The sequence below is a fragment of the Heloderma suspectum genome, chromosome 15 (genome assembly GCF_057233095.1).
Source record: "Heloderma suspectum isolate Gila_16-S chromosome 15, 16-S_ref, whole genome shotgun sequence".
Taxonomy (NCBI): Eukaryota; Metazoa; Chordata; class Lepidosauria; order Squamata; family Helodermatidae; genus Heloderma; species Heloderma suspectum.
This window is the reverse complement of record NC_139472.1, coordinates 3,018,773-3,041,077: the sequence shown is the minus strand read 5'-3', so window position 1 is coordinate 3,041,077 and position 22,305 is coordinate 3,018,773. Positions and strand designations below refer to the sequence as shown.

Below are 22,305 nucleotides of genomic sequence, written 5' to 3'. Positions count from 1 at the left end.
TAAATTGTTAAATCTAAATTTACTTGTTTTAAATTGTTTTAACTTTTTGTATGTTTTAATTCTTGCTGTAAGATGCATGATCAGAATAAGCCACCGTGGCTTATTGAAATTGTGGCTTGTCATGTCATCCAAATCCAGGCGGCATGGTTTGCTGGAGGGGGAAACAACCCTCCAACAACCTTCCAACAGCCCATGGGTTATTGGAGGGTTGTTTCCCCTTCCAGCAAGCCATGTTGCCTGGACTTGGACAACACGTCAAGCTGTGCCCAGGTGGTGTTTATGGAAATCATGCCCTGCACACACCGTAATTTAAATAAGCTGAGGTGGCTTACTTTGAATGTCCAAACTGGCCCCTTGGGTCTTTTTGTTTTGAGAATGGCATCTAATAAATGTTATTAATGGAATGAATGAATGCATCTCTTGTGCATTAGGTGGGATTAGTTTTTTCATCCGTAGACACAATAAACAGCCTCTTTTGAGGGTGGATGATCCTGGTCTCTCTTTGCTTTGGGAGTTTGCTTGATAAAACTGCACCCGATGCAGAAACGGGGTAAAACTATCTTCCTCTGTGGAAGCAGACTGCAGCGAGGTCATGCAGAGACACGGCAGGCAGTCTCTTCTCTGGACTGGTGCTTTGGGTCCCCGACAGCCTTTAAATATTTATTTCTCTCTAGCAGTTTTCTGCAGGCACACCTATCCAAACCTAGTATTTCACGTGCTAGCAAACTGTTGTTTCAGAAGGATACCACCACCCCTGGCTCCCAAACCTCTGTCAATCACAAAAGCTGGCATCGCCAGAAACGTACTGACTCTTTATGGCCTTATGCCTCTGTCAGCGCACGTCTCCCGCCCAGGTTAGGACACCCGCCCTGTGCAATTATTTCAGCGAAACAGAAAGAACAAGCCCTGCATTGACAGAAGCCTCAGGTATGCCATGAGCATACACGAGAGAGAGACTACTTGAGAAAGTGCTACGCCTCAAAAAAAGGCCAAGCCCTGAATGCCTGCCAGGCACTTCAAGCTTTGCTTTTTAAACCCGGGTGCCAAGAAGGGCCCCGGTTCCGGTGGAAGAACACGTGTGCAGCCATGTGAAATCGTGGAAGATGTGCGCCCAACAAGAAATATGGAAGCCGGGGCCTCACTTAAAAGTCACTCAGACTTCTGTTTCCCTTGGCTTCCTGGACAACAGCTCCCCCCCAAAGCTCCCTCACACGCCTGCAGACCTCCTCCTCATGAGGTCCTGTTTGGTTTTACTTTTCCTGCAGCCGAACGGCCCTCTCGCTCCTGTGGACTGTTTACTGCCAGCATCCTACTGCTGACACCTTCACCCCAAGCTGTTGGCGCATTCCATGACATTGCAGGTGCGGGGCAGTTGCGTATTAGCCTAAATAAAAAGCAAATACGTGGTTGACAATATCCCACCTCTGTGACTGCCTCTTCCTTGGAACTGAAAACCTGATGGGAAGGCAGTGTCATTTTCCCCACCTCGTCTATATACTAGTGGTATTAGCACTTATTAACTCCAAGGGAAGTGAGGCAAAGGAGGCTGCAATTAATAGAGCTGTAAACTGATCCTGACACCAGCAAATAACGGGATGGGGTGCCGGGAGAAGGGAATGTTTATTTTGTGAGCAAGGGCAACGTGTGCGTGGGTGTTTGCAGCTGGAAGAATAAACCATGTGGATTTTAATTAGAACGGAGGCCTCCGCTCTAAAGAGAGGTCAGATAAACTTCAGCAGCTCTTTCGCGGTGAACTGCGCCGGGGCCGAGCGTGCTTTGAAGAGAGCAACACAAATGCCTTTTTGAGGCCCGCAAGTCTCCCGCGCGAGTGTCACAATGCACAAGTTGTCCGATCCCCCCAGTACGTCAGTGGCGGCTAAGGGAGCGTTCAGTGTGGCCGGCGGCAAGAGGGGGCCTTTCCGCTGGGCAGCACAATGCTCCCTCTGTGCAACGGGGGCTGGAGGACGGGGGGAAAAAACAAACAGTGAATGTGGAGATGGATGGCCCAGAGGCTGGGTGGCAATTCTGCTTCCTCCGGATGGAAACCGAATTGCTATGGTGGCACGGGCTTTCGTGATTGGGCTCCACCAAGCCAAACACAGGGCACGGAAACACAGAAGACCTGGGAGGACCCAACCCGAGGATGGTGGCTGCACTTGGCTCGGTGGGGTAGGGCTTATCAGGGTTCCTTGTGGTACATTTCCTCTACTCTACATGAGAGCAAACTCTCTGCCTCCACTTCCCTTTGTCTCTGCCCTCAGCGCCTGGCCCTCCTGGATTTTAGAGCACAAGACTGTCGGACTAAGGTCAGGGTGACCCGGCTTCAAAACCCCACTCAGCCATGAAGTTCACTGGGTGACCTTGCCTTTCAGCCTATCCTACTTCACAAGGTTGTTTTACTTATTTTTTATTTAGTTTTTTTCTGTTCCTCAGCCAAAAAATGCTCCAAGAGTGCTTACATACATTCTGTTAAAGATGACAGTCCCTGCTCCCCCCCCCCCCCGCCACATTACAATCAGAAAAGACACGACACACAAGGAAAAAGGGATGGGGAGGGAAGAGGAAAAAACGAAGTAGTCTTTCAGCAGGGTTAGTGGAATTGGCCCTGCTTCCCCCTCTCCCTCAAAATAAAATGAAGTGAACCCCCGTGTTTTGTGTACCATCTTGAGCTCCTTGGTGGAAAGGTGGGATATAAATGTACTAATAAGCACACGCATTTCAGGGTAGAGCAGTGTGTGACCTAAGAGGCCCACCTTCCCCACACCAGTGTCCCCTGTCATTCTGCAAAGGATTCTGGGATCACAAGCCGATTCTCGCTGTCTGTGCTTGTGTAGGAGATGTTTCCTCACTCCATCGTCATGCTGGTCCCGGCCACGTGGTGGGGGCTTTACACAGGTCTTTGAATCCTGGGCCCGTGTGAACCTGTAACAACAACCAGTGGTCCAAAAAACCACGTTAGAGAAATTACCTTCATTAGGTCAGTCAAAAGATTGCAAAAAAATGTGCAAGCTTTCAAGATCGCCAGATCTCTTCATCGAACAAGTTGTTACAAAAAGTGGAGGAGTGGGGTGGGGAGAAAAAAAAATCTGACCAGAGGTTGAAGTCGCTGCCTGCACATTCAGAATCCCACGATGGAGGAGGCGGGCAGGGGTCTGCAGGCGTTCAAACTGGGCTCCGCAAGTCTGGCGACGGCCGCCCGCCGGACCTGCAGCTACCCCGAGAATTCCCGGGAACCAGACGGGGGAAAGCGCTGCGCCGAGGGGAGATCCAGCTGCTGCTCAGATGCGCCCCCGTCCCGGGCAAAGCAGCACGGGTCGCTTTCGCTCGGATCGCGGAGACAGACGCGCACCTGAGCCTACGCAGACCGCGCACTCGAAAGGCGGGGGGCGCCATGGCCGTGCGGGGGAGGGGATGCGGCGCACGACGGGGCAGCCCCCCCTCCCCTCCCCAGGGGCGCCCCCGGAGCCCCCCGGCTTCAGCGGAAGCGCCCCGCTCGGCCAGCCGCCGCGCGTGGGGCGGGGGGCTGCCGCCTGCGGGGGGCGCCCCGCGAAACGCCCCCGCGTGGCGGCTCCGCCGGGAGGACCCGCCGCTCCAGCGGGGGCCCCGAGACACGCCTCGGGGGCGCGCGCCCCCGGCCCGAGCAGGGCGCGGGGCGCCCCGGCGGCCGCCCACGCGGAGCCCCGCGCCGCGGGGGAGTGGGCGGAGCCGGAGGCGCCGGGAGGCGGGCGTGGCTGCGCGGAACAAGGGCGGAGTCGAGGCCTGGAAGGAGAGGCGGGGCGTGGCGGGGCGGGCGCGTCCGCGCAAATCGGGGGGCGGGCCTCGGGGGGAGGCAGAACGCGAGGCGAGGGGGCGTGGCGTGGAGGGCGTGGCCACGCAAATCGGGGGGCGGGCCTCGGGGGGAGGCGGACTGAGATTCGAGGAGGCGCGGGGCGGGCGTGGCCACGCAAATCGGGGGGCGGGCCCCGGGGGGAGGCGGACTGAGAGGCGAGGAGGCGTGGCCACGCAAATCGCGGGGCGGGCCCCGGGCGGGACAGGGCGAGCGGCGAGGCGGCGTCGCGGGGGGCGCGGCCGCCCCCGCAGGCCCCGCCCCCTCAGCCAGCCCGAAGCCGCTCAGCGGCCGCCTCCGGGTGAGCAGCCGGCCAGCACGGCAGAGGCGACGGCAGCGGCGGCCCGTCCTCGTCCCCGCGCCTGATCGGCCGCCGGGCCCGTTCCCCTCAGCGGCGCGAGGAAGAGCGAGGCGGCGGAGGGCCGGGATGGCCGCCCCGAGCGCCCGGCCGCTGGCGCCCCGCCTCCGCGGCGGCCGTCGCTCCCCAGCGGCCGAGCCCTGACGGCCGCCCGCTGTGAGAGGGAGAGGGAGAGGGAGAGGGAGAGAGCGGCGGGGGGGAGCGCGCGCCCGGGATGCTCAGCTCGGCGCCGTTCGGCGAGATGGCGGCGCGCGCCTTCCCGGCGGCGGCCGCGGGCCTGGGCGCGGGCGCGGGCGAGGGCGGCGGCGGCCCGCCGGCGGCGGCGGCGCTGCGCAACGACCTGGGCTGCGACATCCACCTGCTGAAGGGGCTGAACGTGCGCTTCCGCTGCTTCCTGGCCAAGGTGCACGAGCTGGAGCGCCGCAACCGCCTGCTGGAGAAGCAGCTGCAGGCGCAGCAGCTGGGCGAGCGCGAGCGCCGCCTGCGCTACCGCCGCTTCCCGCGCCACCAGGCCGTGCAGACCGACCCGCCGCCGCCCGCCGCGCCCGCGCCGCCGCCGCCGCCGCCGCGCCACAGCCCGCTGCCCGGCACCATCTGGAGCTACACGCAGGTGCGGCGCACGGGCGGCGGCGGCCTGGAGACGCTGCAGGGGCCCGGCGTCTCCTGGGTGCACCCGGACGGCGTCGGCGTCCAGATCGACACCATCACGCCCGAGATCCGCGCCCTCTACAACGTCCTGGCCAAAGTCAAGCGCGAGAGGGACGACTACAAGCGCAGGTGAGGCCCGCGGGGCGGCGGCGGCGGGGGCGGCGGCGGAGAGGCGCCCGGCAGGCTGGGCGTGCGGCTCCCGCCATCCCCAGCCGCTCGTTGAGAGCCAGTGTAGTGCAGTGGCGAGAGTGACGGACTGGGAGCCGGGAGATCCGGGCCCTAGTCCCCACTCGGCCGTGGAAGCTCACTGGGTGACTCTGGGCCAGTCACAGACTCTCAGCCCAGCCCACCTCACGGGGTTGTTGTTGAGGATAAAATGGAGGAGGGGGATGATGTAAGCCGCCTTGGGCTCCTTGCGAGAGGGAGAAAGGCGGGGTATAAATGCAATAAATAAATAAATAAATAAATAAATAAATAAATAAATAGTTGGGGGTCGTGGGAGTTGTAGTCCGGCCCGCCCGGAGGGCCCCCAGGCTCGCCTCAGGCCTAGGGCGGGCCCCCGACGGCCGTCCGGTTCGCTGGGACCCCCCAGGCCCGTCGCCTCCAGGCAGTCCTGCGGCAGGCGGGGAGCTGCGGCCCCAAACGCCCGGGGGCGCCAGGTGGGGCCGGGTGTGCCGAGCGGGCGACAGCCCTCCGGGGTCCCGCAGGAGGGGCCACCCCTGCCGCAGGCTGCGGCCCCGCGCGCGCGCGCGCCTCGCAGCCAGCGCCGTCGGCCTCGCCGGGCTGGCTTCCGAGCAGGCCGTGCAGATCAGGCGGCGGAAGGGAGAGCTGCGCCGGAAAAATCATTTCTGCTTTTGATCTGTGCGTCCGTCCTTCATCGCGCGGGCCCCGGGCGGGGTGCGGGCAGAGCAGCGCAGCAGTCGGGACAGCTTAAAGCCACCGGACGTGTGATGCGGTGCGCAGCTTCACGGGGGGGGGGGGGGCGGGCGGCGGACCTAAACAAATGTAAACAACGGGCATGTACGGGTTTGCTCTGTTAATCTGTTTATTTGGGTTTGTATTTCAGGGGAGCAGGCCATTCTCTTGTTCAGCTGTGGGATGTTTAGGCCGCCTTTTCTTAGCGGTCTGCTCAAGCCAGCTTACAGAATTAGCAGTGGATAGCCGGGTGGGCTGATTGAGTTTTCTCTGGACTTTTGGGGGGCGAATTGCGTCTATGATTTACTTGTTAGATTTAGAGACAGCCTGTATTAATATAGGAGTTAAGAGAGAGAGTGACTGTGCCTTTCCCTTGATATGCTCCAGGGTCTCTTACAAAATGGCCATTGGATGGGGAAGCCAGGAAGAAGTGAGCTCTTCCTGGCCCATCGAGTTAGCTCTCTTGGGGGAAGGTTAATTGTGTCTGTATTATTTGGAGTGAAATTCTGTGCATGTTTACTCAGAAGTAAGTCTGGCTGTGTCTGATGGGCCTTCTTCCCATGTCTAGGATTGTGGCCTTGGTAGTTTGGTTTTCTGTTGGCACACTAAAGGCAGCTAGCAAAGGCAGGAATACGTGGAGGTGGGGGGCAGGCAGGAGGGCCCCTAGCCTCCCTGAGAGATGGATCCAGCTCTCTGGAGTCTTTGAGGGGGTGGGGGTAGACGTTTAGCTAGATTCGTATTTTGCCTTTCCATAAATAGGTAGTTTACAAAATAAGTTCTGGATGGTTATTGGCCAGGGGGAACGAGGAGGAAGTATGTGGGGGGAAGAGGATGGATGGGGTTGGGGGAAGGAAGCAAGTCTTCTCCCTGTCAGGTGAGGGGTTTAGAAGACTTGCTTCCTTCCCCCAACCCCATCCATCCTCTTCCGTATTTTGCAAGCAATGGATGGAAGAGAAGGAAGGGGATTGTTGAACAGGGGGAGTTTGGAGTGAGGAGAAAAAGAGGATGAATGAAAGGAGAAGGTCAAGAACATGTAAGTAGGAAATTAAATGAATAGGAAATCTGAGAAAGGATGACTAGGGGGAGTAGAAAAGGATAGGAATGTGTAGGAGAGGAAGTGAATAAACACAAAGGAAATACTGAGTAAGAAGGGGATGAGGAAGTGAATGGTGGGGCGGTGAAGCATAATACTCTGGAGGAGAGGAAGTAAATAAATGAAAGCGGAAGGGAGTAGAAATGGGGAGGGGGGAGAAAAATCATTGGGGTCTGTGTGAAAGGGGTAGGGAGAACAAGTGGGTGATGGGAAGAAAGGGAGGGGAGGTAGGGATGGATGGATGGATGAAGAAGGGGTGAATAACGAAGAGGTTAGAAATGGAGTGGGGAGCATGGTAGAGCTATGTAGGAAAGAGTGCATAATAAATAACGGGGGATGTTGAGTAGGAATGGAGGAGAAAGATCAGCGATGGTTAAGAAGGCTAAGGAAATTAATGAATAAAGGAGGAAGAGAAGGGCAGGCTGGGGAGGCATTGGGGAAGGGGAAGAGTGCCAAAAGTCCACTTAGTCCATCTCTGTCTTCAAGAGGGAGTAACCAGATGGCTCTGGGTAACTCATGAGCAGGGCATGATGGTGAAAGTATGGATATTCCCTGTTCAGGCATCTGATATTCAGAGCTACATTGCAGACAGCGAGTTAGAGAATGAATAAATAAGGGAGAAGACGTATGGGTAGGCTGGAAGAGAGGAGAGAGAAGGGTAGGGGATGGGGAGAAAGGAGGGGGAGAGGAGGTGATTACAAATGTCTGGGGCTCGTGTGTGGCGTGGGAGTAAGGCAGAGCAGGATATAAGCAGTTCTTACTTCCCCAGGGCTGAAAGAGTTAGGCAAAAATTCACTGTTTACCAGAGATAACAGAGCGAAAGAAAGAAAAATCCCAGTCCTTCTGGCAGAAAGACATATTTATAACGCAGTGCTTAATACTTATCCTTGTCAGTGCTTTGTGTTTTCTTAGCTTATCTTGTGAGAACTGAGGGGTGTGGGGAGAATTGATTATGGGCTGGAGGGGGGGGTTGGTGCATCATGGAGTTAAGGAGATGGCAGATGGCTGTCTGGATTTTGGTATGTAAATCTCCTCCCTGCTTCTTCCCCAACTTGGTAGGAAAAGAGAGGGCAGTGCATCAGGTTGGGAAGGGGGTTGAAAGAACGGGGGAGAGACTGCACCTGGGCTAGAACAGCGTTTCCTTCCGCCACCCCCACACATGCCAATAGTGCAGGAAGTGAACTTGCGGGTGCTTGTGGGGAGGAACGGGAAGGCGGCCTTTGGAATAGCAGGAGACAAAAAAAGACGGTGGGGGTGTTGAGAGAGAATTCTTTCCTTAGGACAAGGGAAAGTGGGGATTTTGGGTGGGGTGGGGTGGGGAGGAGAGAGAAAAGGACAGATGGCACCTGGGGTAGGCCTCATGAATGATAGACTGTCAGTAGATGGGTGTAAGGATTTCCCTTCCTTGTTCAAGAAGGGAGTGCCTGAAGAAGGGAGAAAGTAACTCCTCAACCTGAGCATTGTGAAGCATAGAGGCAAAGTTGGCCATGGGGTAATGGAATATGAATGGCCGCCATGCATAGCAGAGGGGAGCAACTTGTGGACCCCCACATGTTGTGCCCTACTGCTTCCACCAGCCTGAGCTAGCCTAGCCAATGGTGAGGGATGAGAGGTGTTGTGGGCCAAAACATCTGGAGGGCCACAAGTTCCCCACCCTGACCCACACGGTGGTTGATGGCGTTTGGAAGCAGGTTATTAGATTGTGCTTTTGGGGAACTTCTCTCTTTGTCTTGTGTCCATGGCAGTGAAGCTGCTAGCACGGATTGGTTAGGCTGGGACCCATGGACTTCCCAACCACTCCGGGAACAGAGGTGTCAGCAACGCAAGTTTCTGTGGGAAGCTTGAGTTGTCAGGGTGGGATTAAAACTTACAAACTCTCCACGGCCGAGCTCTGTGGAGAAGGCAACACAGTGGCTTGCTGACTGGAAGTGGAGTCCTAAAGGTAGAGAGCCTAGGAGGCAGGGTGGCTGACTGGGAATGAGCGGTCTAAGCAGCGGCCACAGGCACCTGAGGGAAGTTGGTGGAACCAACAGGGAGGCCTGAGGAAGAAGCTTGGAGGGCATGCCAGGTCTAGTCCCTCAGAGGAATTCTGTGCCTTCCTCTGTGTTGCAGAGAAAAGGTAAATTCTGCTAGCTGCCCTGACTTCAGCATTGTGATCTAGCAATCTTAAGGTGACCGTGAGGGCCGAAACATAGTGGGATGGGTTGGCTGTATTTCACATAAATCAGAGACATGGCTAGCTGAGTAGTTCAGTGGGTTTCTACTAGTTACGGAGATAACAGACTCTCTCTTCCTTATCTCTTTCTCTTTAATATAAGGTCTGAGTTAAAGAGGAGAGACTGGGATTGTTTGGGGTCTTTATGGGGAGCATATACAGCACTACCATGCACAGCAGGAGATGATAATCAAACTGAAACCCTGTGGTATTAATTGCATGCCCCAGTGCAGCGTGAAGAGAAGGCTGCGGGAATTGAATGTATGAGCCATGCAATGCCCATGGGATAGATATCCTGCATAATGCACCAGTCAGGATATTGTAGGTAAAGTCCCCTCCTCTTCAGTTCAAGGTGGCGGTGTGTGTATGGGTCAGGGCATCTCCCCCTGGGGGGTTGGCTTGTATATAGGCTTCCTGATGGCTCCTCCAGGAAAAGGTGAGCTTGAGAGAGGGGAGAACTGCAACGTGAGAGGAAATGGTTGATTTAGGATGGATGAGATAGAGTGTGAGGGTATCTCTCCCCTGGAGAGTGATGAACTGAGCAGCCACAATGTCACCACAATGAAAGTTGGAAGATCTGGAGACCAGTGTCCTCGTGCCAAAAAAAAGAGGGTGATGCATTATAAAATTAGGATTTGAGGTGTAATTGGAATTGGAGTAGGGAAGAAACACCCCAAAGGCTCTCTTCTCCACTGATCTACTTCGGAAGACATGGAATCTAGAATTTCCTGCAGTCTGGGAGCAAGAGGGGATACTGTCTGATTATAAAGACAAGTCTGGCGAGGACGTTCCAGAGACATCTGGTTTTTTGCTCTGTGTTTACAGTTCGGTGGTGAAAGCTGGCTACGGATTTCTCCTAGTCGATCCTGCTTTCTGGCTCCTGTGAATGAGCTCAGTGGTGCAGTATTTGGGTTGAAAGCACTGCAGGGGAAGGATTGCATCCAAACAAAGCTGTTTTAATGTAATGCTTGTCCTTTCTTTAAAAGAAATCATTGGGTAAAAGGCACCTGTACAGCCTCATTCTGTGAAGAAAAGCAGATTTGAACTTATTAGATCCACCATTTAATCTACTTCCCTTTTCATTTTAGATATATCTCTGTGTGGAGGTGTGAAGGAGGATCTGTAGGAAGGCTGCTGCATCGATAACTAGCTTAGCTGCAAGAGATAGCCTTTGTTAAAACAGGCATTCTGTAGCCTGCATAGGAGAGGTGTGGGAGCTCTAATAGTTTACTCTCTTTGGGTGGTAGACCCTTTTTTCCATAGCCCTTGAATTGTTCCCCTTTTTCCATAGCCCTTGAATTCTGGCATGTCGCTTCTCCTCATAGTACTATTTTTGTATCACACTGGAGTGTTTGATTCTCTTCATAAAGTGTCTGAACTATTTTGCAGATCCAATGTTTCAATGTGTTTAAAATTTGGGATGGTAATTTGCATGCAGCCTCAGCTGTCTCTTTACACATCTTGTATTGTTTCTATCTCCATCCAGCAAATAGTTGGTTTCCTCGCAGCCACTTTAAATACTTTCTTACAAAATGTATAGTACTGTGAAAATGGGGTATGTGAATTAAAATTCAAAGTCTGACTTCGCTTGAAATTGGTTATGTAGTGAGAATGGCAAACATTGAATGGACTATGTTCATCCTTCTTGCAACTATATGGCAATACTTTTTTTTGGTTCTGATAAAGGAAGAAACTTGCGCTGAGCCGTGGGACCTATGAAAATAACTAATGTACTTGCAAAATGATATACTGGAGCCACGGTGGTTGTTAGTTCAAAATCCTGAGCAAGAAAGAAAAGGCTAAAGTGAATCCAGTTGTCCCTCCCAAGAAGTCTGTGCCCCAGTCAAATCTCTTCTCCGAGGGGCCCATTTACAAAATATAATGCCCATCCTGCCCAGCTGACCCTTATACTGAGTCAGACAATTGGTCTACCTAATTCAGTATTGTCTACTCCAGGAATAGGCAACTTGTGGCCCTCCAGATGTTTTAGCCAACATTTCCCAGCAGCCCTAGCAAGCGTACCCAATGTGGGGGGTCATGTGAGTTAAAGGCCAAAACATCTGGATCACCACAAGTTGCCCGCCCTTTGTCTATACCAGTGTGCAGCAACTCTCCAGGATTTCAGCCATGAGTCTTCCTTTCCTGGCCCTGCCTGGAGATGTCAGGGATTGAACCTGGGATCTTTCGCGTGCAGAGCAGGTGCTCAACCGCTGAGCTGCAGCCCTTCTACTTTCTTACTACCGCGTCTGCACTGCCAAAGGACATTCCAGTCCCAAGGGATCAATTATAAATTTTTACCTCAGTTGAATCCTTTTTATTCTGATGGTAACAGTGGGATGGGGTACCACTGAGTTGAGCGCAAAGAGAAGAAGCTGGTATAAAACAAGAAGATGTTAGCTCAAGGAACGTTTTCCCCTGTACCAACCTCCCAGGCCGCTACAGTCTTCAAGGGAGGCCGTGTTGTCTGTGCCATGGCCTACGGATTTCCATTTGGCAGCAACATGGAGACGGGCACCCAGCGCTGACGTGTTTTAGGAGTTTATTGAAAATGTATCTGGTTGCTGTGGTTTTCCCTCAGCCATGAGCTATCTTTGTGCCAACCTCATGATACTATTGTGTGTTTGGTCTTTTTTGTTTGTTTTGTTTCTTTTTATTTTATAAAACTGCTCCAGGATTTCTTTCAAATGTGAAGTGTTATATAAATATTATTAATAAAGAAATAAATAAGGAAGATGTTGCCCTTTTAGTTTGTAAACAGAAATAGAATCTTTTCTATTGTCATCTTGGTTTTGTTTGATAGTTGATGACAGAATGTAAAAATGATTTCCATTCTTCAGTGTTTCAGGAGCTTTATTTATTAAAGTGGTTCTCGCTATTTTTAAAAGAGACTATATTTCTTCCTAGATATTATATACATTCTTTATTCTGAAGCTGGTTATGCAGTGTCTTGTTATTTGGATACCTAAACTCTTTCCTTTGCAGTTACCCTGTTAAGTGAGTGGCACTGGTAAACGTGGAGTGTTCATTATGGTTTTAGCAGATTACTCTGGGACACTTTTAGAAGATGTGTTGTGGCATAGGAGCCCATGGAGTTGACATCAGGAGGTACAGCATATATTGGTTTGCTTTTACTACAAAGCAAGTAAACGTTAACACGTTCAAAGAAAACCCTACACTCTTATATCTTTCAACGGGGGACTGAGGTGCAGGTATAATTGCTAGTGGGGCCCCTTGTGTTTAATTTCAGAAGCTACGTGGACGCTCTTTTCTAAGCAACAAATTCACAGATTTTTGTTTTTGCCAAGTCTTAGTGGCTTCATTGGACTCCTAATAAAAATCCTGCTCCTTGCAGTCAACTTCACTACAGAACTAAAAGGTCTCCGCAGACAGAATAGCCTTCTGAAATTCAGCCTGTCTTGATGGAATTTCTGGCTAACCATGCATGTTTCATGAGACTTTGGCTTGCTGCTGGGAGGAAAATCATATCACACATGGTATTCTTGAGAACAGATAGGAAAAATCATATCATATTTATTTTATTTAAAATACTTCTAGGCTGCCTTTCAGGGTGGAAGCCCTCCCAAGGTGGCTTACAATATTAAAATTCATATAGTAAATAATACCAGCCAAATCTAACCAGCATTCTTAATAGGGATATAAGAGATACAGTCAAAGTCCATAAACTCTTCTGAAACTATGTTTGTGGAATCTTAAAGCAATTTAAGAGACATCAGAGAATAAAATGCTGCTTATGGCCTAGGGTGTTTTGTGCGTGTGCTTTTGTCATTCATTTAGTCCTTTTAGTATAATATAGGCATAGCATTTGGTGGCAAATCCTGGGTTAATTAAGCCACAATTTGTGGGGATGCGCACTGTGTGTGAGCCACTTCTGTTTTCTGTAAACAACCTATCAGTGTGTCAGCATGACACTTGAACCCAGGCCGATGAGTTGTTCAGGGGCTAAACAACCCAGTGGTTAGCCCAGCAACAAACGACGGAGTGTTCGAGCCCAGTCACTATGTGATTAGGCCAAGAGTGACTTGGTTAGCACTGTGTGCTGCGGGTTAGGGGAGCAGGAAAGAACACCTATAAGAACTTTGAAAGTAAGAACTGGTGCCTGAATTTTGCTTTTCCCTCGTCCCTCCCAATCCCTTTTCCTTCTGTGCATGTCTTTTAGATTGTAAGCCTGAGGGCAGGGACTGGCTCATTATTAATCTTTGTGAGCTGCTCTAGGAATCTTTTTTTGCTTAAGGGTGGGGAAAAATATTGTACATAAATAATATTTAAGAGAGCCCACACTAGAACACTTCTCTTAGTATTCTGATAATTTCTTTGGATGATAACTCTGACATGCCACACCGATCTAAACTTTAGTTGTTTGTGTGAGTCTCAGCTGCGCAAGCAATGAAGATTTAATGGAGAATGTATGCCTTTAAGCTTAGCAGTTCTGAAACAAAGCTTAAACTGGATACATCTTATTTTTGTAACTTCTTTCATCCTCTTTGCTCATTTCTGTAGTTGTATTTCTCCCCCAGAAAGAAGAAAACTACAATGCACGTTAGTCAGAATCAGAGAATGATTCTGACTAATATTTTGATGTATCCAAGAGAGTTCTGATGTATTTCCTGAACAGCAGCTTCTTTGTCCTTCATGGCATATCACTTGTGAAACTCTTAGGCAGTTTAAAATAGCATGAGAGTGTTGCTGTTTGAAGGGAGAAATTTTCACTAGGTGTATGTATACAAGCCTTTGGAGGGTTCCTAAAGTAGCTTTTTCAGTCCTGGCCACCGCAGGGAAGAACGTTCTACTCAAATTGTTTTCTGAAGATATAAAGCTGCCATTAATTTTTAAACCTATATACTTTTTATCAAGAAAAACCAAATCTGTGTAAACAAGGTTATAGGGAATTAATCAAGTTTCCCACTTAGTTAAAGAAATTCTGCAGCTTTCATTGACTCAACTAAGGTACTTGACTGAAAGAAGAGAAATGAAGATTTTTGATCTGGTTTTAATGAGCATCTGCATCCCATTGCAGACACACATGAAACTGAACAAGCCAATACTGTAACCCAAGTTAGTTGTTGGCTGGCAGTAGTCATAGTACGTTGATCCTCCTCTAGCCTGATCCTGTGCATGTTTAATTAGATGTAAATCAGATTGAGTCACTAGTTTCTCTGGTTTTAAATGACTTCATTGCATAAAGACTTCACTCATTGTGACTTCTAAGCTGTTTAGTGTAAGGAATACACTGTGAGATTTGAACAAAGAGCAAACATATTTTCTTGAACCTGCTAGGTTTTCTTGAATGCTCAGATTTTCAAGCATATGGTTCAGAGGATTCTTCGTGCGGTCTAATGGTTCAAATCTAGATTAATATAACCTCGCAATTTATTTCTTTTATTTGAATGCTTATATCTGACAAAGAATCTTGTTTGATCTAAAATCTTCTTTGCTTTCTAGAATTCAGTCTTTGGTTAGGCTGCTTGTTTCTGTTATAGCATTTGGCCTTCAGCATTTGCACACTGTACATGTATAAAGTGTGTGGTTCAAACTGTTTGGATTGTCATCTTTGTGGTGCTGCACTGCGTTTTGATAAATTTTGCAATAAGGTCTTGGTGTGTGGCTTGAATTACTACTCTGTGTGGCCAGCTAAAGTCTGCTTAGTTAGTGTAAATCCCTTATTGAGTCTTCTGTATTCTCAGTTCTGAAGAGGCTTTTTCTTTTTAAAGGTTTCTGCAGAAAGTGTATTGATCAATCTGTCTGGAACTTTCGTTCCAGCACTTGAATGGATTTGTATATTATGGTTCTAAAACTGTCTTTAATTGGTCCAGACGCTGAGTGTTTATCAGGCGGTTGGGCCTTCTTGTGACAGTGGAGAGAAAATGGTTGAGCTGGAAATAATTGCTTTTCCTCCAGCTGCACTTTGATTTGGCAGATTTATTAAGTCCAGTTGAGGACAGGGATTATTTCAAATTTGCTGCAGCTGGGGTGGGGGAAAGGTTATCATCGCCAAAGGGAAAGTGTGACAAAACTAACAAACTCTTGTTTTTTAAAAATAAGGAACTTAATAAAAATGTGCTTTAAAGCAATCTGTGAGGAATGTCTAAATCAATTTTTGAGTTAAAATATCACTGTAACAAGATGCAAACGTTATACCAGCAGAGGCCAATCAAAAACAAATGATTTTTGATATTGGAAGGAATTCCAGTAAAGTTATAACTCTTTCCTGACCATTTTTCTGGTTGTGCTACCACTAGCAATAAGTCCTTGTAACTGCACCACATTTGTGATTGGCCTTTTGACTGGTGTGTGTCTTAAGGAGAAAATGTCTTGATGAATTTTTGTCTTGTATCACCTTGTAAAATGAAAACAACAAAATGAAGAATTCACACTGAATGTGTAGTTTGGATGCAGAAAGCTGGAATAGCTGAAGCTAACTTTTGATCTGTGTGAATTTTTATATAAATGCTAAAATCTTGGGTATGGTAACTTCCCAAGCAATTTCAAATTGTTAGTATCTGTAATAGTTTGTTTCACATCCATCCTGACTTGAGGGTGATGGGGGAAGAGTATGCAGTGAATTTGGATGTTTATGAAGTAGCTGGCGGGCAAGTTAAAGAGATTCTTTGCTGTGTGCTTTTCTTTTCCCTCCATTTGCTTGTTGTATTTTTACTGCAGTCAAGTTAGATGAACTTGCAAACCTTTGTCCAAGACCTAAGAGAATAAATTGGCAATAAACATCCCATGCAGTAAAACTACTTCTTTGGCTTGATGGTTCATTGGCCAGTCCAATGGGTCAGTGTCTCTCATTTAACTTTATCTAACATTCTTGTGCTTATCTCCAAGAGGGTTGTTATGAGCAATTGCAAGGATTTCCCATGATGTGTTGCAGATAAGCTCAGTAGCCAAGGCTCTCAAAAGGGAGATGAGAAAGTTGTGTCACTTATCAAGTGGTGCCCATGTAGATAAGAACTAGGTTTCTTTGCCCCACCCCAGTACAAAATTGACTAGTAGTTTAACATGGCACCGGGTTTGAAGAGATGTGGTTAAGTAAGGAAGCCATGGTTGAATGTTGGCAAGTGTGGTGGTCTGTGCATTCTTGACGTGCCTGGTGTCTCTACCATTTGAATGGTTTTGCTCTCTAATCTGCGAGGGAGCTCTGCTTTGTTTTACTCTAAAGGTACGGCCACAGCAAAACAAACAGGTTTTTAAGTCCTACTCAGATAGCATCTGAAGATATGAGTATGGAAGCCTCTGGTGAAAATAGAAACCTAGACGCAAGATATTTCTAGCTCTTCATTATGTGTAATCATAGGCTTAAATGGCTGTATAATGCAGTCCAAGTGTTGGCCTGTCTGTAGCTAAAGTAGGAATGAGGCTGATGGAGAGCTCAGCAGCTGCTTTTTTTTTTTTTTTGCTGTGTCTCAGGCTTTGTGGGGACACGGCCAGGATTTTTTTTTGCTGCTTTTTTACTTCTGTGCGATTTTTATTTCCTCCTCCAGGGCTCTTGGTTAATGTCAGGCTTTGCTTTTAAAACTTGCGTATGTTAAAAGTTGCAATCCGCATTTTGTTTAATATATGGTGAAACTGCAAATGTGTGAAAGGGATGAAGACTACTAAACCCTCTAATTAAATCTTAATGCAAGCCTTTTGAAAACAGAATCCTTTTTTTTTAGCATGAGGTTCTAGTGCAATGCTGATGGATTATTTTGTCCTCAGCTGCCTTACTAAAGCCCTACTGAGTGCTGTATCTACCAGCCTAGCTTCCCTTGCTGTTTCTTTGCATCTCCAGTTCCCAGCTTAATATTTGAAATGTATGTGTAGGTGGCTGTCCAACACAGAAATCTACCAGCTGTTCCTTATGTTGTATTAATGAAAGATGGATGCTGGCTTCTAGAGCTTTTGTTGTCCCTATCAAAAGATCTACTGCCTGTGTCACCTCCCTGAAAGACATTGCACAGGAGTTGATTAATTATTTCACATTTCTTTGTTCCTCTGGTAATTCTAATCAAGATGATGTAGGAGATTTTTAACGCTGCAATCCTATATACTGGGATGAGTAACTTGTTGCCCTCCAGATGTTTTGGCCGACAACTCCCACCGCCCCTCACCACTGGCTATGCTGGTTAGGGCTGATGGGATTTGTAGTCCAAAACCTCAAAGGCACGCAAGTTGCTCACCCCCACTATATGCACTTACCTGGGAGTAGGTCCCACTGAACTCAGTAGGACTTCTTTCAGAGTAGACATGTATAGGATTCCTGTATAAATACTCCAGACTGCAGGGGCAGATGAAAACATGTATGCTGGTTTCTGTCTAAAAGTGATGGTGTTAGTGGCTGGCATTAATGATCCAGAGAGAATGGTATATATGGCCAGTGCTTTATTATTATTATTATTAATTACATTTCTATACTGCCCCATAGCCGAAGCTATAGTGCTCAGCTCCTCTGCAGTGGGTTCCATTGCCAAAGAGACAAGCCACTTCTTGACCTTAATAACAGCTTGTCTTTTTGGCATTGGAACCTTTTCAATGAAAATGAGAAGTAAAGCTCCGATTCCACATGTGTTCCTTCCATGTGTCAACATCCCTTCTTTGGATCCTGACCACAAAATGCTCAGCAAAATACAGTAATTGGCAAGCTTCATTACCGTCCCCACGCAACCACTTCCTACCTAGTCATTTGTTTGCAATGCTTTTCTGATTATTTTTCTTCTCCAGTGTATGGGAATGCTTTCCTTTTAATCTCTGGGGAGGCAAATAATTCTACCCCATGAATGCAGAGCTGTTTCATCCACAGCCTATTACATCAGTCCCGTCCCTAAATCTCCTTCACAAACAAGAACGTTAGGGCAGCCAAGAGAATGGTGTTGTTCTGTCTCCATTAATGATGTGTTCTGCTTGTTAATCACACAGATCTGAACTCTGGTTGCAATATTGTGTGAAGCTGAATCATAGATGATGCATTTTGAGTGTGGGCATGCCTAGGAAAGCATAATCTGCACTCATGTGGCAATCACTCATTCACTGGCTGCTGTAATCCTGCCAGGCTTCACATAGTCGGTTTGAACCAGCCATAATTGCCTGGAATAAAAAATTATCCCACACTAGTTGAAGGAAAATTAATATTCCCTTGACTGTTTCTCACTGTTACTGTTTTTTCTTTGAAAGGTTGATCAAGAATAACCTGCTATGAGCAGAGCAGTGGGGGATTCCCTCTTGTGTCAGTATCGGAAGACTGTGCTGGAATTAGTGGTTCAGTGGGAATGAACAACAAAGCATAGAATTTGTGCTTCATGTTTCTTTAAGGTCTAAACCAGGGGCATTGAGGCTTTTTCAGCCTGAGGGCTGAATCCTATTCTGGACAAGCTTTTGCGGGTTGTATTCCAGTGGTGGGTAGGACCAAAGGCAAAAGGAGTGGGACCAAAATACCAAAAAATACCAGCTTAAACTCTTATTGCCCGTAACTAACCCTTAGGAACGGCCTTACAGCCTTTTAGAAGGGGGCGGGAGGAACTGCACAAAAGCCGGGAAACCAATGAACAATCAGTAGTTGAGGGGGAAGGGGTGGGGCCAGGGCAACAGGGAGTGGCCATATGGGGAATCCTGTGGGACCGGCTTTGGCTCCCGGACCTGCGGTTCTGCGCGCCTGGTTTAAACTGTGTGAATAAAATAACTTCTAAATGTTCAGTGATTGTCATTAGGGGGGTTGAAAAAGAGGGTTTCCCTCAAAAGTGCCAGGTTTTTGTAGGAATTAAGAAAATGTCAACATTCTTAGGCTCGATTATTACATTTTTAGGCATCCAGACTGCCAGATGCTTAGGGTTATTCTGATTCCGTTGTTGTCCATGAGGTATAATTGCAGTAAAAGCTACCATCAGTTGCAGGCCTTAATGTTCACCGTTTTGTGGTGGGTTTGTGGTTAAAATGTCTGGCAACCATTAAAGGCACTGTGTCAGCAAAAGCAGAGTTTCAACTAGTTATGGAAAAACTGATTGGCTTGATCATAGGACGCAAGTCTTGAGATAGTTATTGCCATTCAGTGTTAGGTATAAAACCCTGCTTTTCAGCCAAGCTAATGAAGACCTGGCAATCATATTGGAAGGCAATATTAAGTTATCTGCTAGCGTGAAATTAGAAGTGCAGGGTTACTACTAGCAGTTTTACTACCATTTTTTCTCATGTCATTTTTGGCATTTGAGGGATACAGTATAGAGGGGATGGATAATCCAGTGTGTTTGGGCACATTTTTTCCAAAGGTAAGTTGGCACAGAGCTATGCAAATATGCCCAGTGTTCGCAATTGCAGCAGTGTTTTGGAGTAAAAGAATTTCACTATAGGAGTAAATTGTCTGCCAAATTCTAAACTAAATTCTGGTAGTATAATGGCACAGTGCTTCTCTGGTCCATCCCTGTGTGATAGGTGCAAATGGACCACAAGTCCCATTACCTCAGACTGTTTGTCGTGCTGGCTCGGGACTGTAGTCCACATCTGGAGAGCACCAGTCAGGGAAGGCTGTTTTAGGAGCATTGGCAAATCTCAGCCTAAGGATGGCTTAGAGGGAGTCATCAGGATGGATACAATCCTAGGTGTAACCTGAAACTTGTGTGACACCTAGTAGAACCTAATCCGTTTAAGTCTGTGCCTCTTCCTCCACACCATCTTAAGGCTCTGACCATGCAGACTTCATGACTTCAACGTCGTCAGATTTTCTTTTTCTCGCTTCCCTCCCACCTGCTTTTTTTAACATCTTGTCTGATGAGGAAGCTTGCCCACAAATATGTGCATATTTGCTTGGTTCTAATAAAGGTAAGGCCTGGCCATAAATTCTGGAATGTGTTAATAAGGTTGTCTTGAGCTCTAAGTGCAATATTTTGTTCAGAGGGTTTCCAGAAGTGGCATGTGGAACCAGGTAGACTTTTTTTAAACCTTTATTGACATAAAAATAAATCTGTGCTTGTTGACTAGCATTCCGGTATGTCAAGGACTGGCTTGTGTGACTTCAGTGGCTTTTCAGCATCTTTTGCAGCTGCTACAGTTCTCTCTTTAATTTCTGGTTTCAGGTCCATTGGTTAGCTTTATTTCCAAGAACATTGTTTGTAAATGAGTGTGTATCTGCTTTCCCCTCTGTTTTCGACCTCTTCATGTGGCACAGCTGCACTACATGGCTGAACAGATCTATTCTCCGTCTGTCTTGCTCGGCTTTCCCGTTTACTTGGCCTTGCGTGCGATTTTTGAAAGGGTGCCGACACGTGACCCAGTCTAGCACTGTTGTAACTGGGTGTCCCTCAAGGCAAGGGAATGAGGCCATAGCGTCTGCCACTGTGTTCCCTGCAGCCGCTTCTTTGCATTAAAATGAAAAGCGTCCAGGCTGTAGTGCTTTCAGCACTTTAAAGCTTCTTGCACATCCGTGCTCTTGCAAGCACAAATGGCCACCATACCTGACTGATGTGCAGGAACAGGTTCGGGGGCCAAATGTGTGAGTTTTACCATTACCAAGGGTCTCACCAATACACATTTTTTCTGATAGTGATGCATGTGCTCAAGGCTCTGCCCAGTATGTGGAGGGAGAAGTATAAAATACCTCTTTTCTCAGTGTTTCACCCAAGGGCTGTGACTCAGTGGCAGAGCACATGCTTTGCGTGCAGAAGTTCAATCCCCGGCAGCATCTCCAGGGAGGGCTGGGAAGATTCCTGCCTGGAACCCTGGACAGATGCTGCCAGTCAGTGTTGACAACACTGGGCTAAGATAAACCAGTGGTTTGACTCGGGATAAGGCAGCTTCCTGTGTTCCGCTAGTTAAAGGGAGAGAAATGCCCTGCCCTGCAGGTCTGAGCTAGGGTGAATCCTACAGGAGTAAACTGAAAAGTGGATTGAGGACCACGACCACCCACGCCCAGTCACCCTGCATTAGGTGGGGTGGGGAGGTCTGTTGCTGGGAACTTGCTTGAGTAGGACAGGTGTGGGTCGCCTGTGTCTCTCCAGATGTTCTGCCACAACTCCCATCAGGCCCAGCCAGCACAGCCACTGGTTAAGAGGGTCATAAGTTCCCCACCCCTGGAGTAGAATAATACCTCTGTATCTGTGCCAATGGCGAGGTGAGTCCCCATTTTGTTGGGACCATGTTGCTTGGTGCTTTCTTTTTTTTAATCTACAAACTGTTATGAAAGCGTACGCTGCTGCTAGCCCTGTTTTGTCAGCTCCCTGGCACCTCCTGGCTGCCCCAAATAAGCTCCCTCACTTTTCAAAAGGAAATATTTCATTGCTATTTGTAACGCTTCCAAGTACGTTGTAACACGGGTAGGTCCTCATTGTGGAAAAAGAACTTCTTTCTGCCTAAACATGCATAGGATTGTGCCCTACGTGTGTGAGGGGAGAAATAAGGTACACCTCTTTTGTTTCTTAGCTCATTGGATCTTCCAATGGTCAAAGTTGCCAGTGAAATGTACATAGTGTAAAATTATCTCATACTCCTTTCGACATTTTGCATTGTGTTGCTGAAAGTTCAGTAGGCACTCGCCGCGTATTAATGTAATACAGCCACTCTGACAGGTAGTTTACAATGTGGTGATACAGATATGCTTAGGCAAGAAAATGCTCTCTAAAACATGAGTTCTGTATTTAATTATCTTGCACCCTGGAGCTCTTTTCAGCAAGCTAATCCTCTGCTGTTCAGATTGCCAAAATAATTACCTTTTTCAAAAGTGAGCCAAAAGAATTCTGTTTTTACCTCCAGTTATAATAACTACAGTGCTACAGAAAGCAAAGAATGAGTTTCTTTTTTTTGCCACAGAGGTTTCATAAGCTTTGCTGCTAATTGTTTTTCCAGTAGGACTTAGATCATACGAAAGCAGTTAATGTTCAGTTTGCTAAGGGATACTGGGGTGTGTGTGTAAAAATTTACTACATAATTACTCTGCAGAAAGGAGAGCTTACTGCAACTTTTGAACTAGTTCTGGTCAGATGCTGCAGCATTCTTCTCTACAGAGCTATGCAGAGTAGAGTGAAACTTCCAAAAGGAGATTCTAGAAGATGACATTGTAATGACAAGGCCATGGGTCTCTCTTTTAACGCAGAGGAATTAGTCTAATATTTTCCTCTAGAAATTTGTTTAATCAGTAAGCATGTTTGAGCGTCAGGTGAATGAGTCTTGTGACTGGTGTTTTAAAGCAGATGGACAGCATTGCTTGACGCTTTAAAGAACTCCCTTGATACACACGGTATCAACTGTATGTAAAAAACTAAGAAGGA

General features: G+C 48.1%; 1 protein-coding gene across 1 annotated transcript in view; it reads left to right on the top strand.

Annotated features, from left to right (window-relative positions):
• Nucleotides 1-4,319: 4,319 nt before the first annotated feature.
• The window catches only part of IFFO2 (intermediate filament family orphan 2), a 51,552-nt gene continuing 33,566 nt past the window's right edge, over nt 4,320-22,305 (top strand). The window contains exon 1 of the mRNA XM_084822066.1: nt 4,320-4,961. Within this exon, the coding sequence (XP_084678192.1) occupies nt 4,399-4,961 (563 nt within the window). The 5' untranslated portion in view covers nt 4,320-4,398. The remainder of the gene's footprint in view (nt 4,962-22,305) is intronic.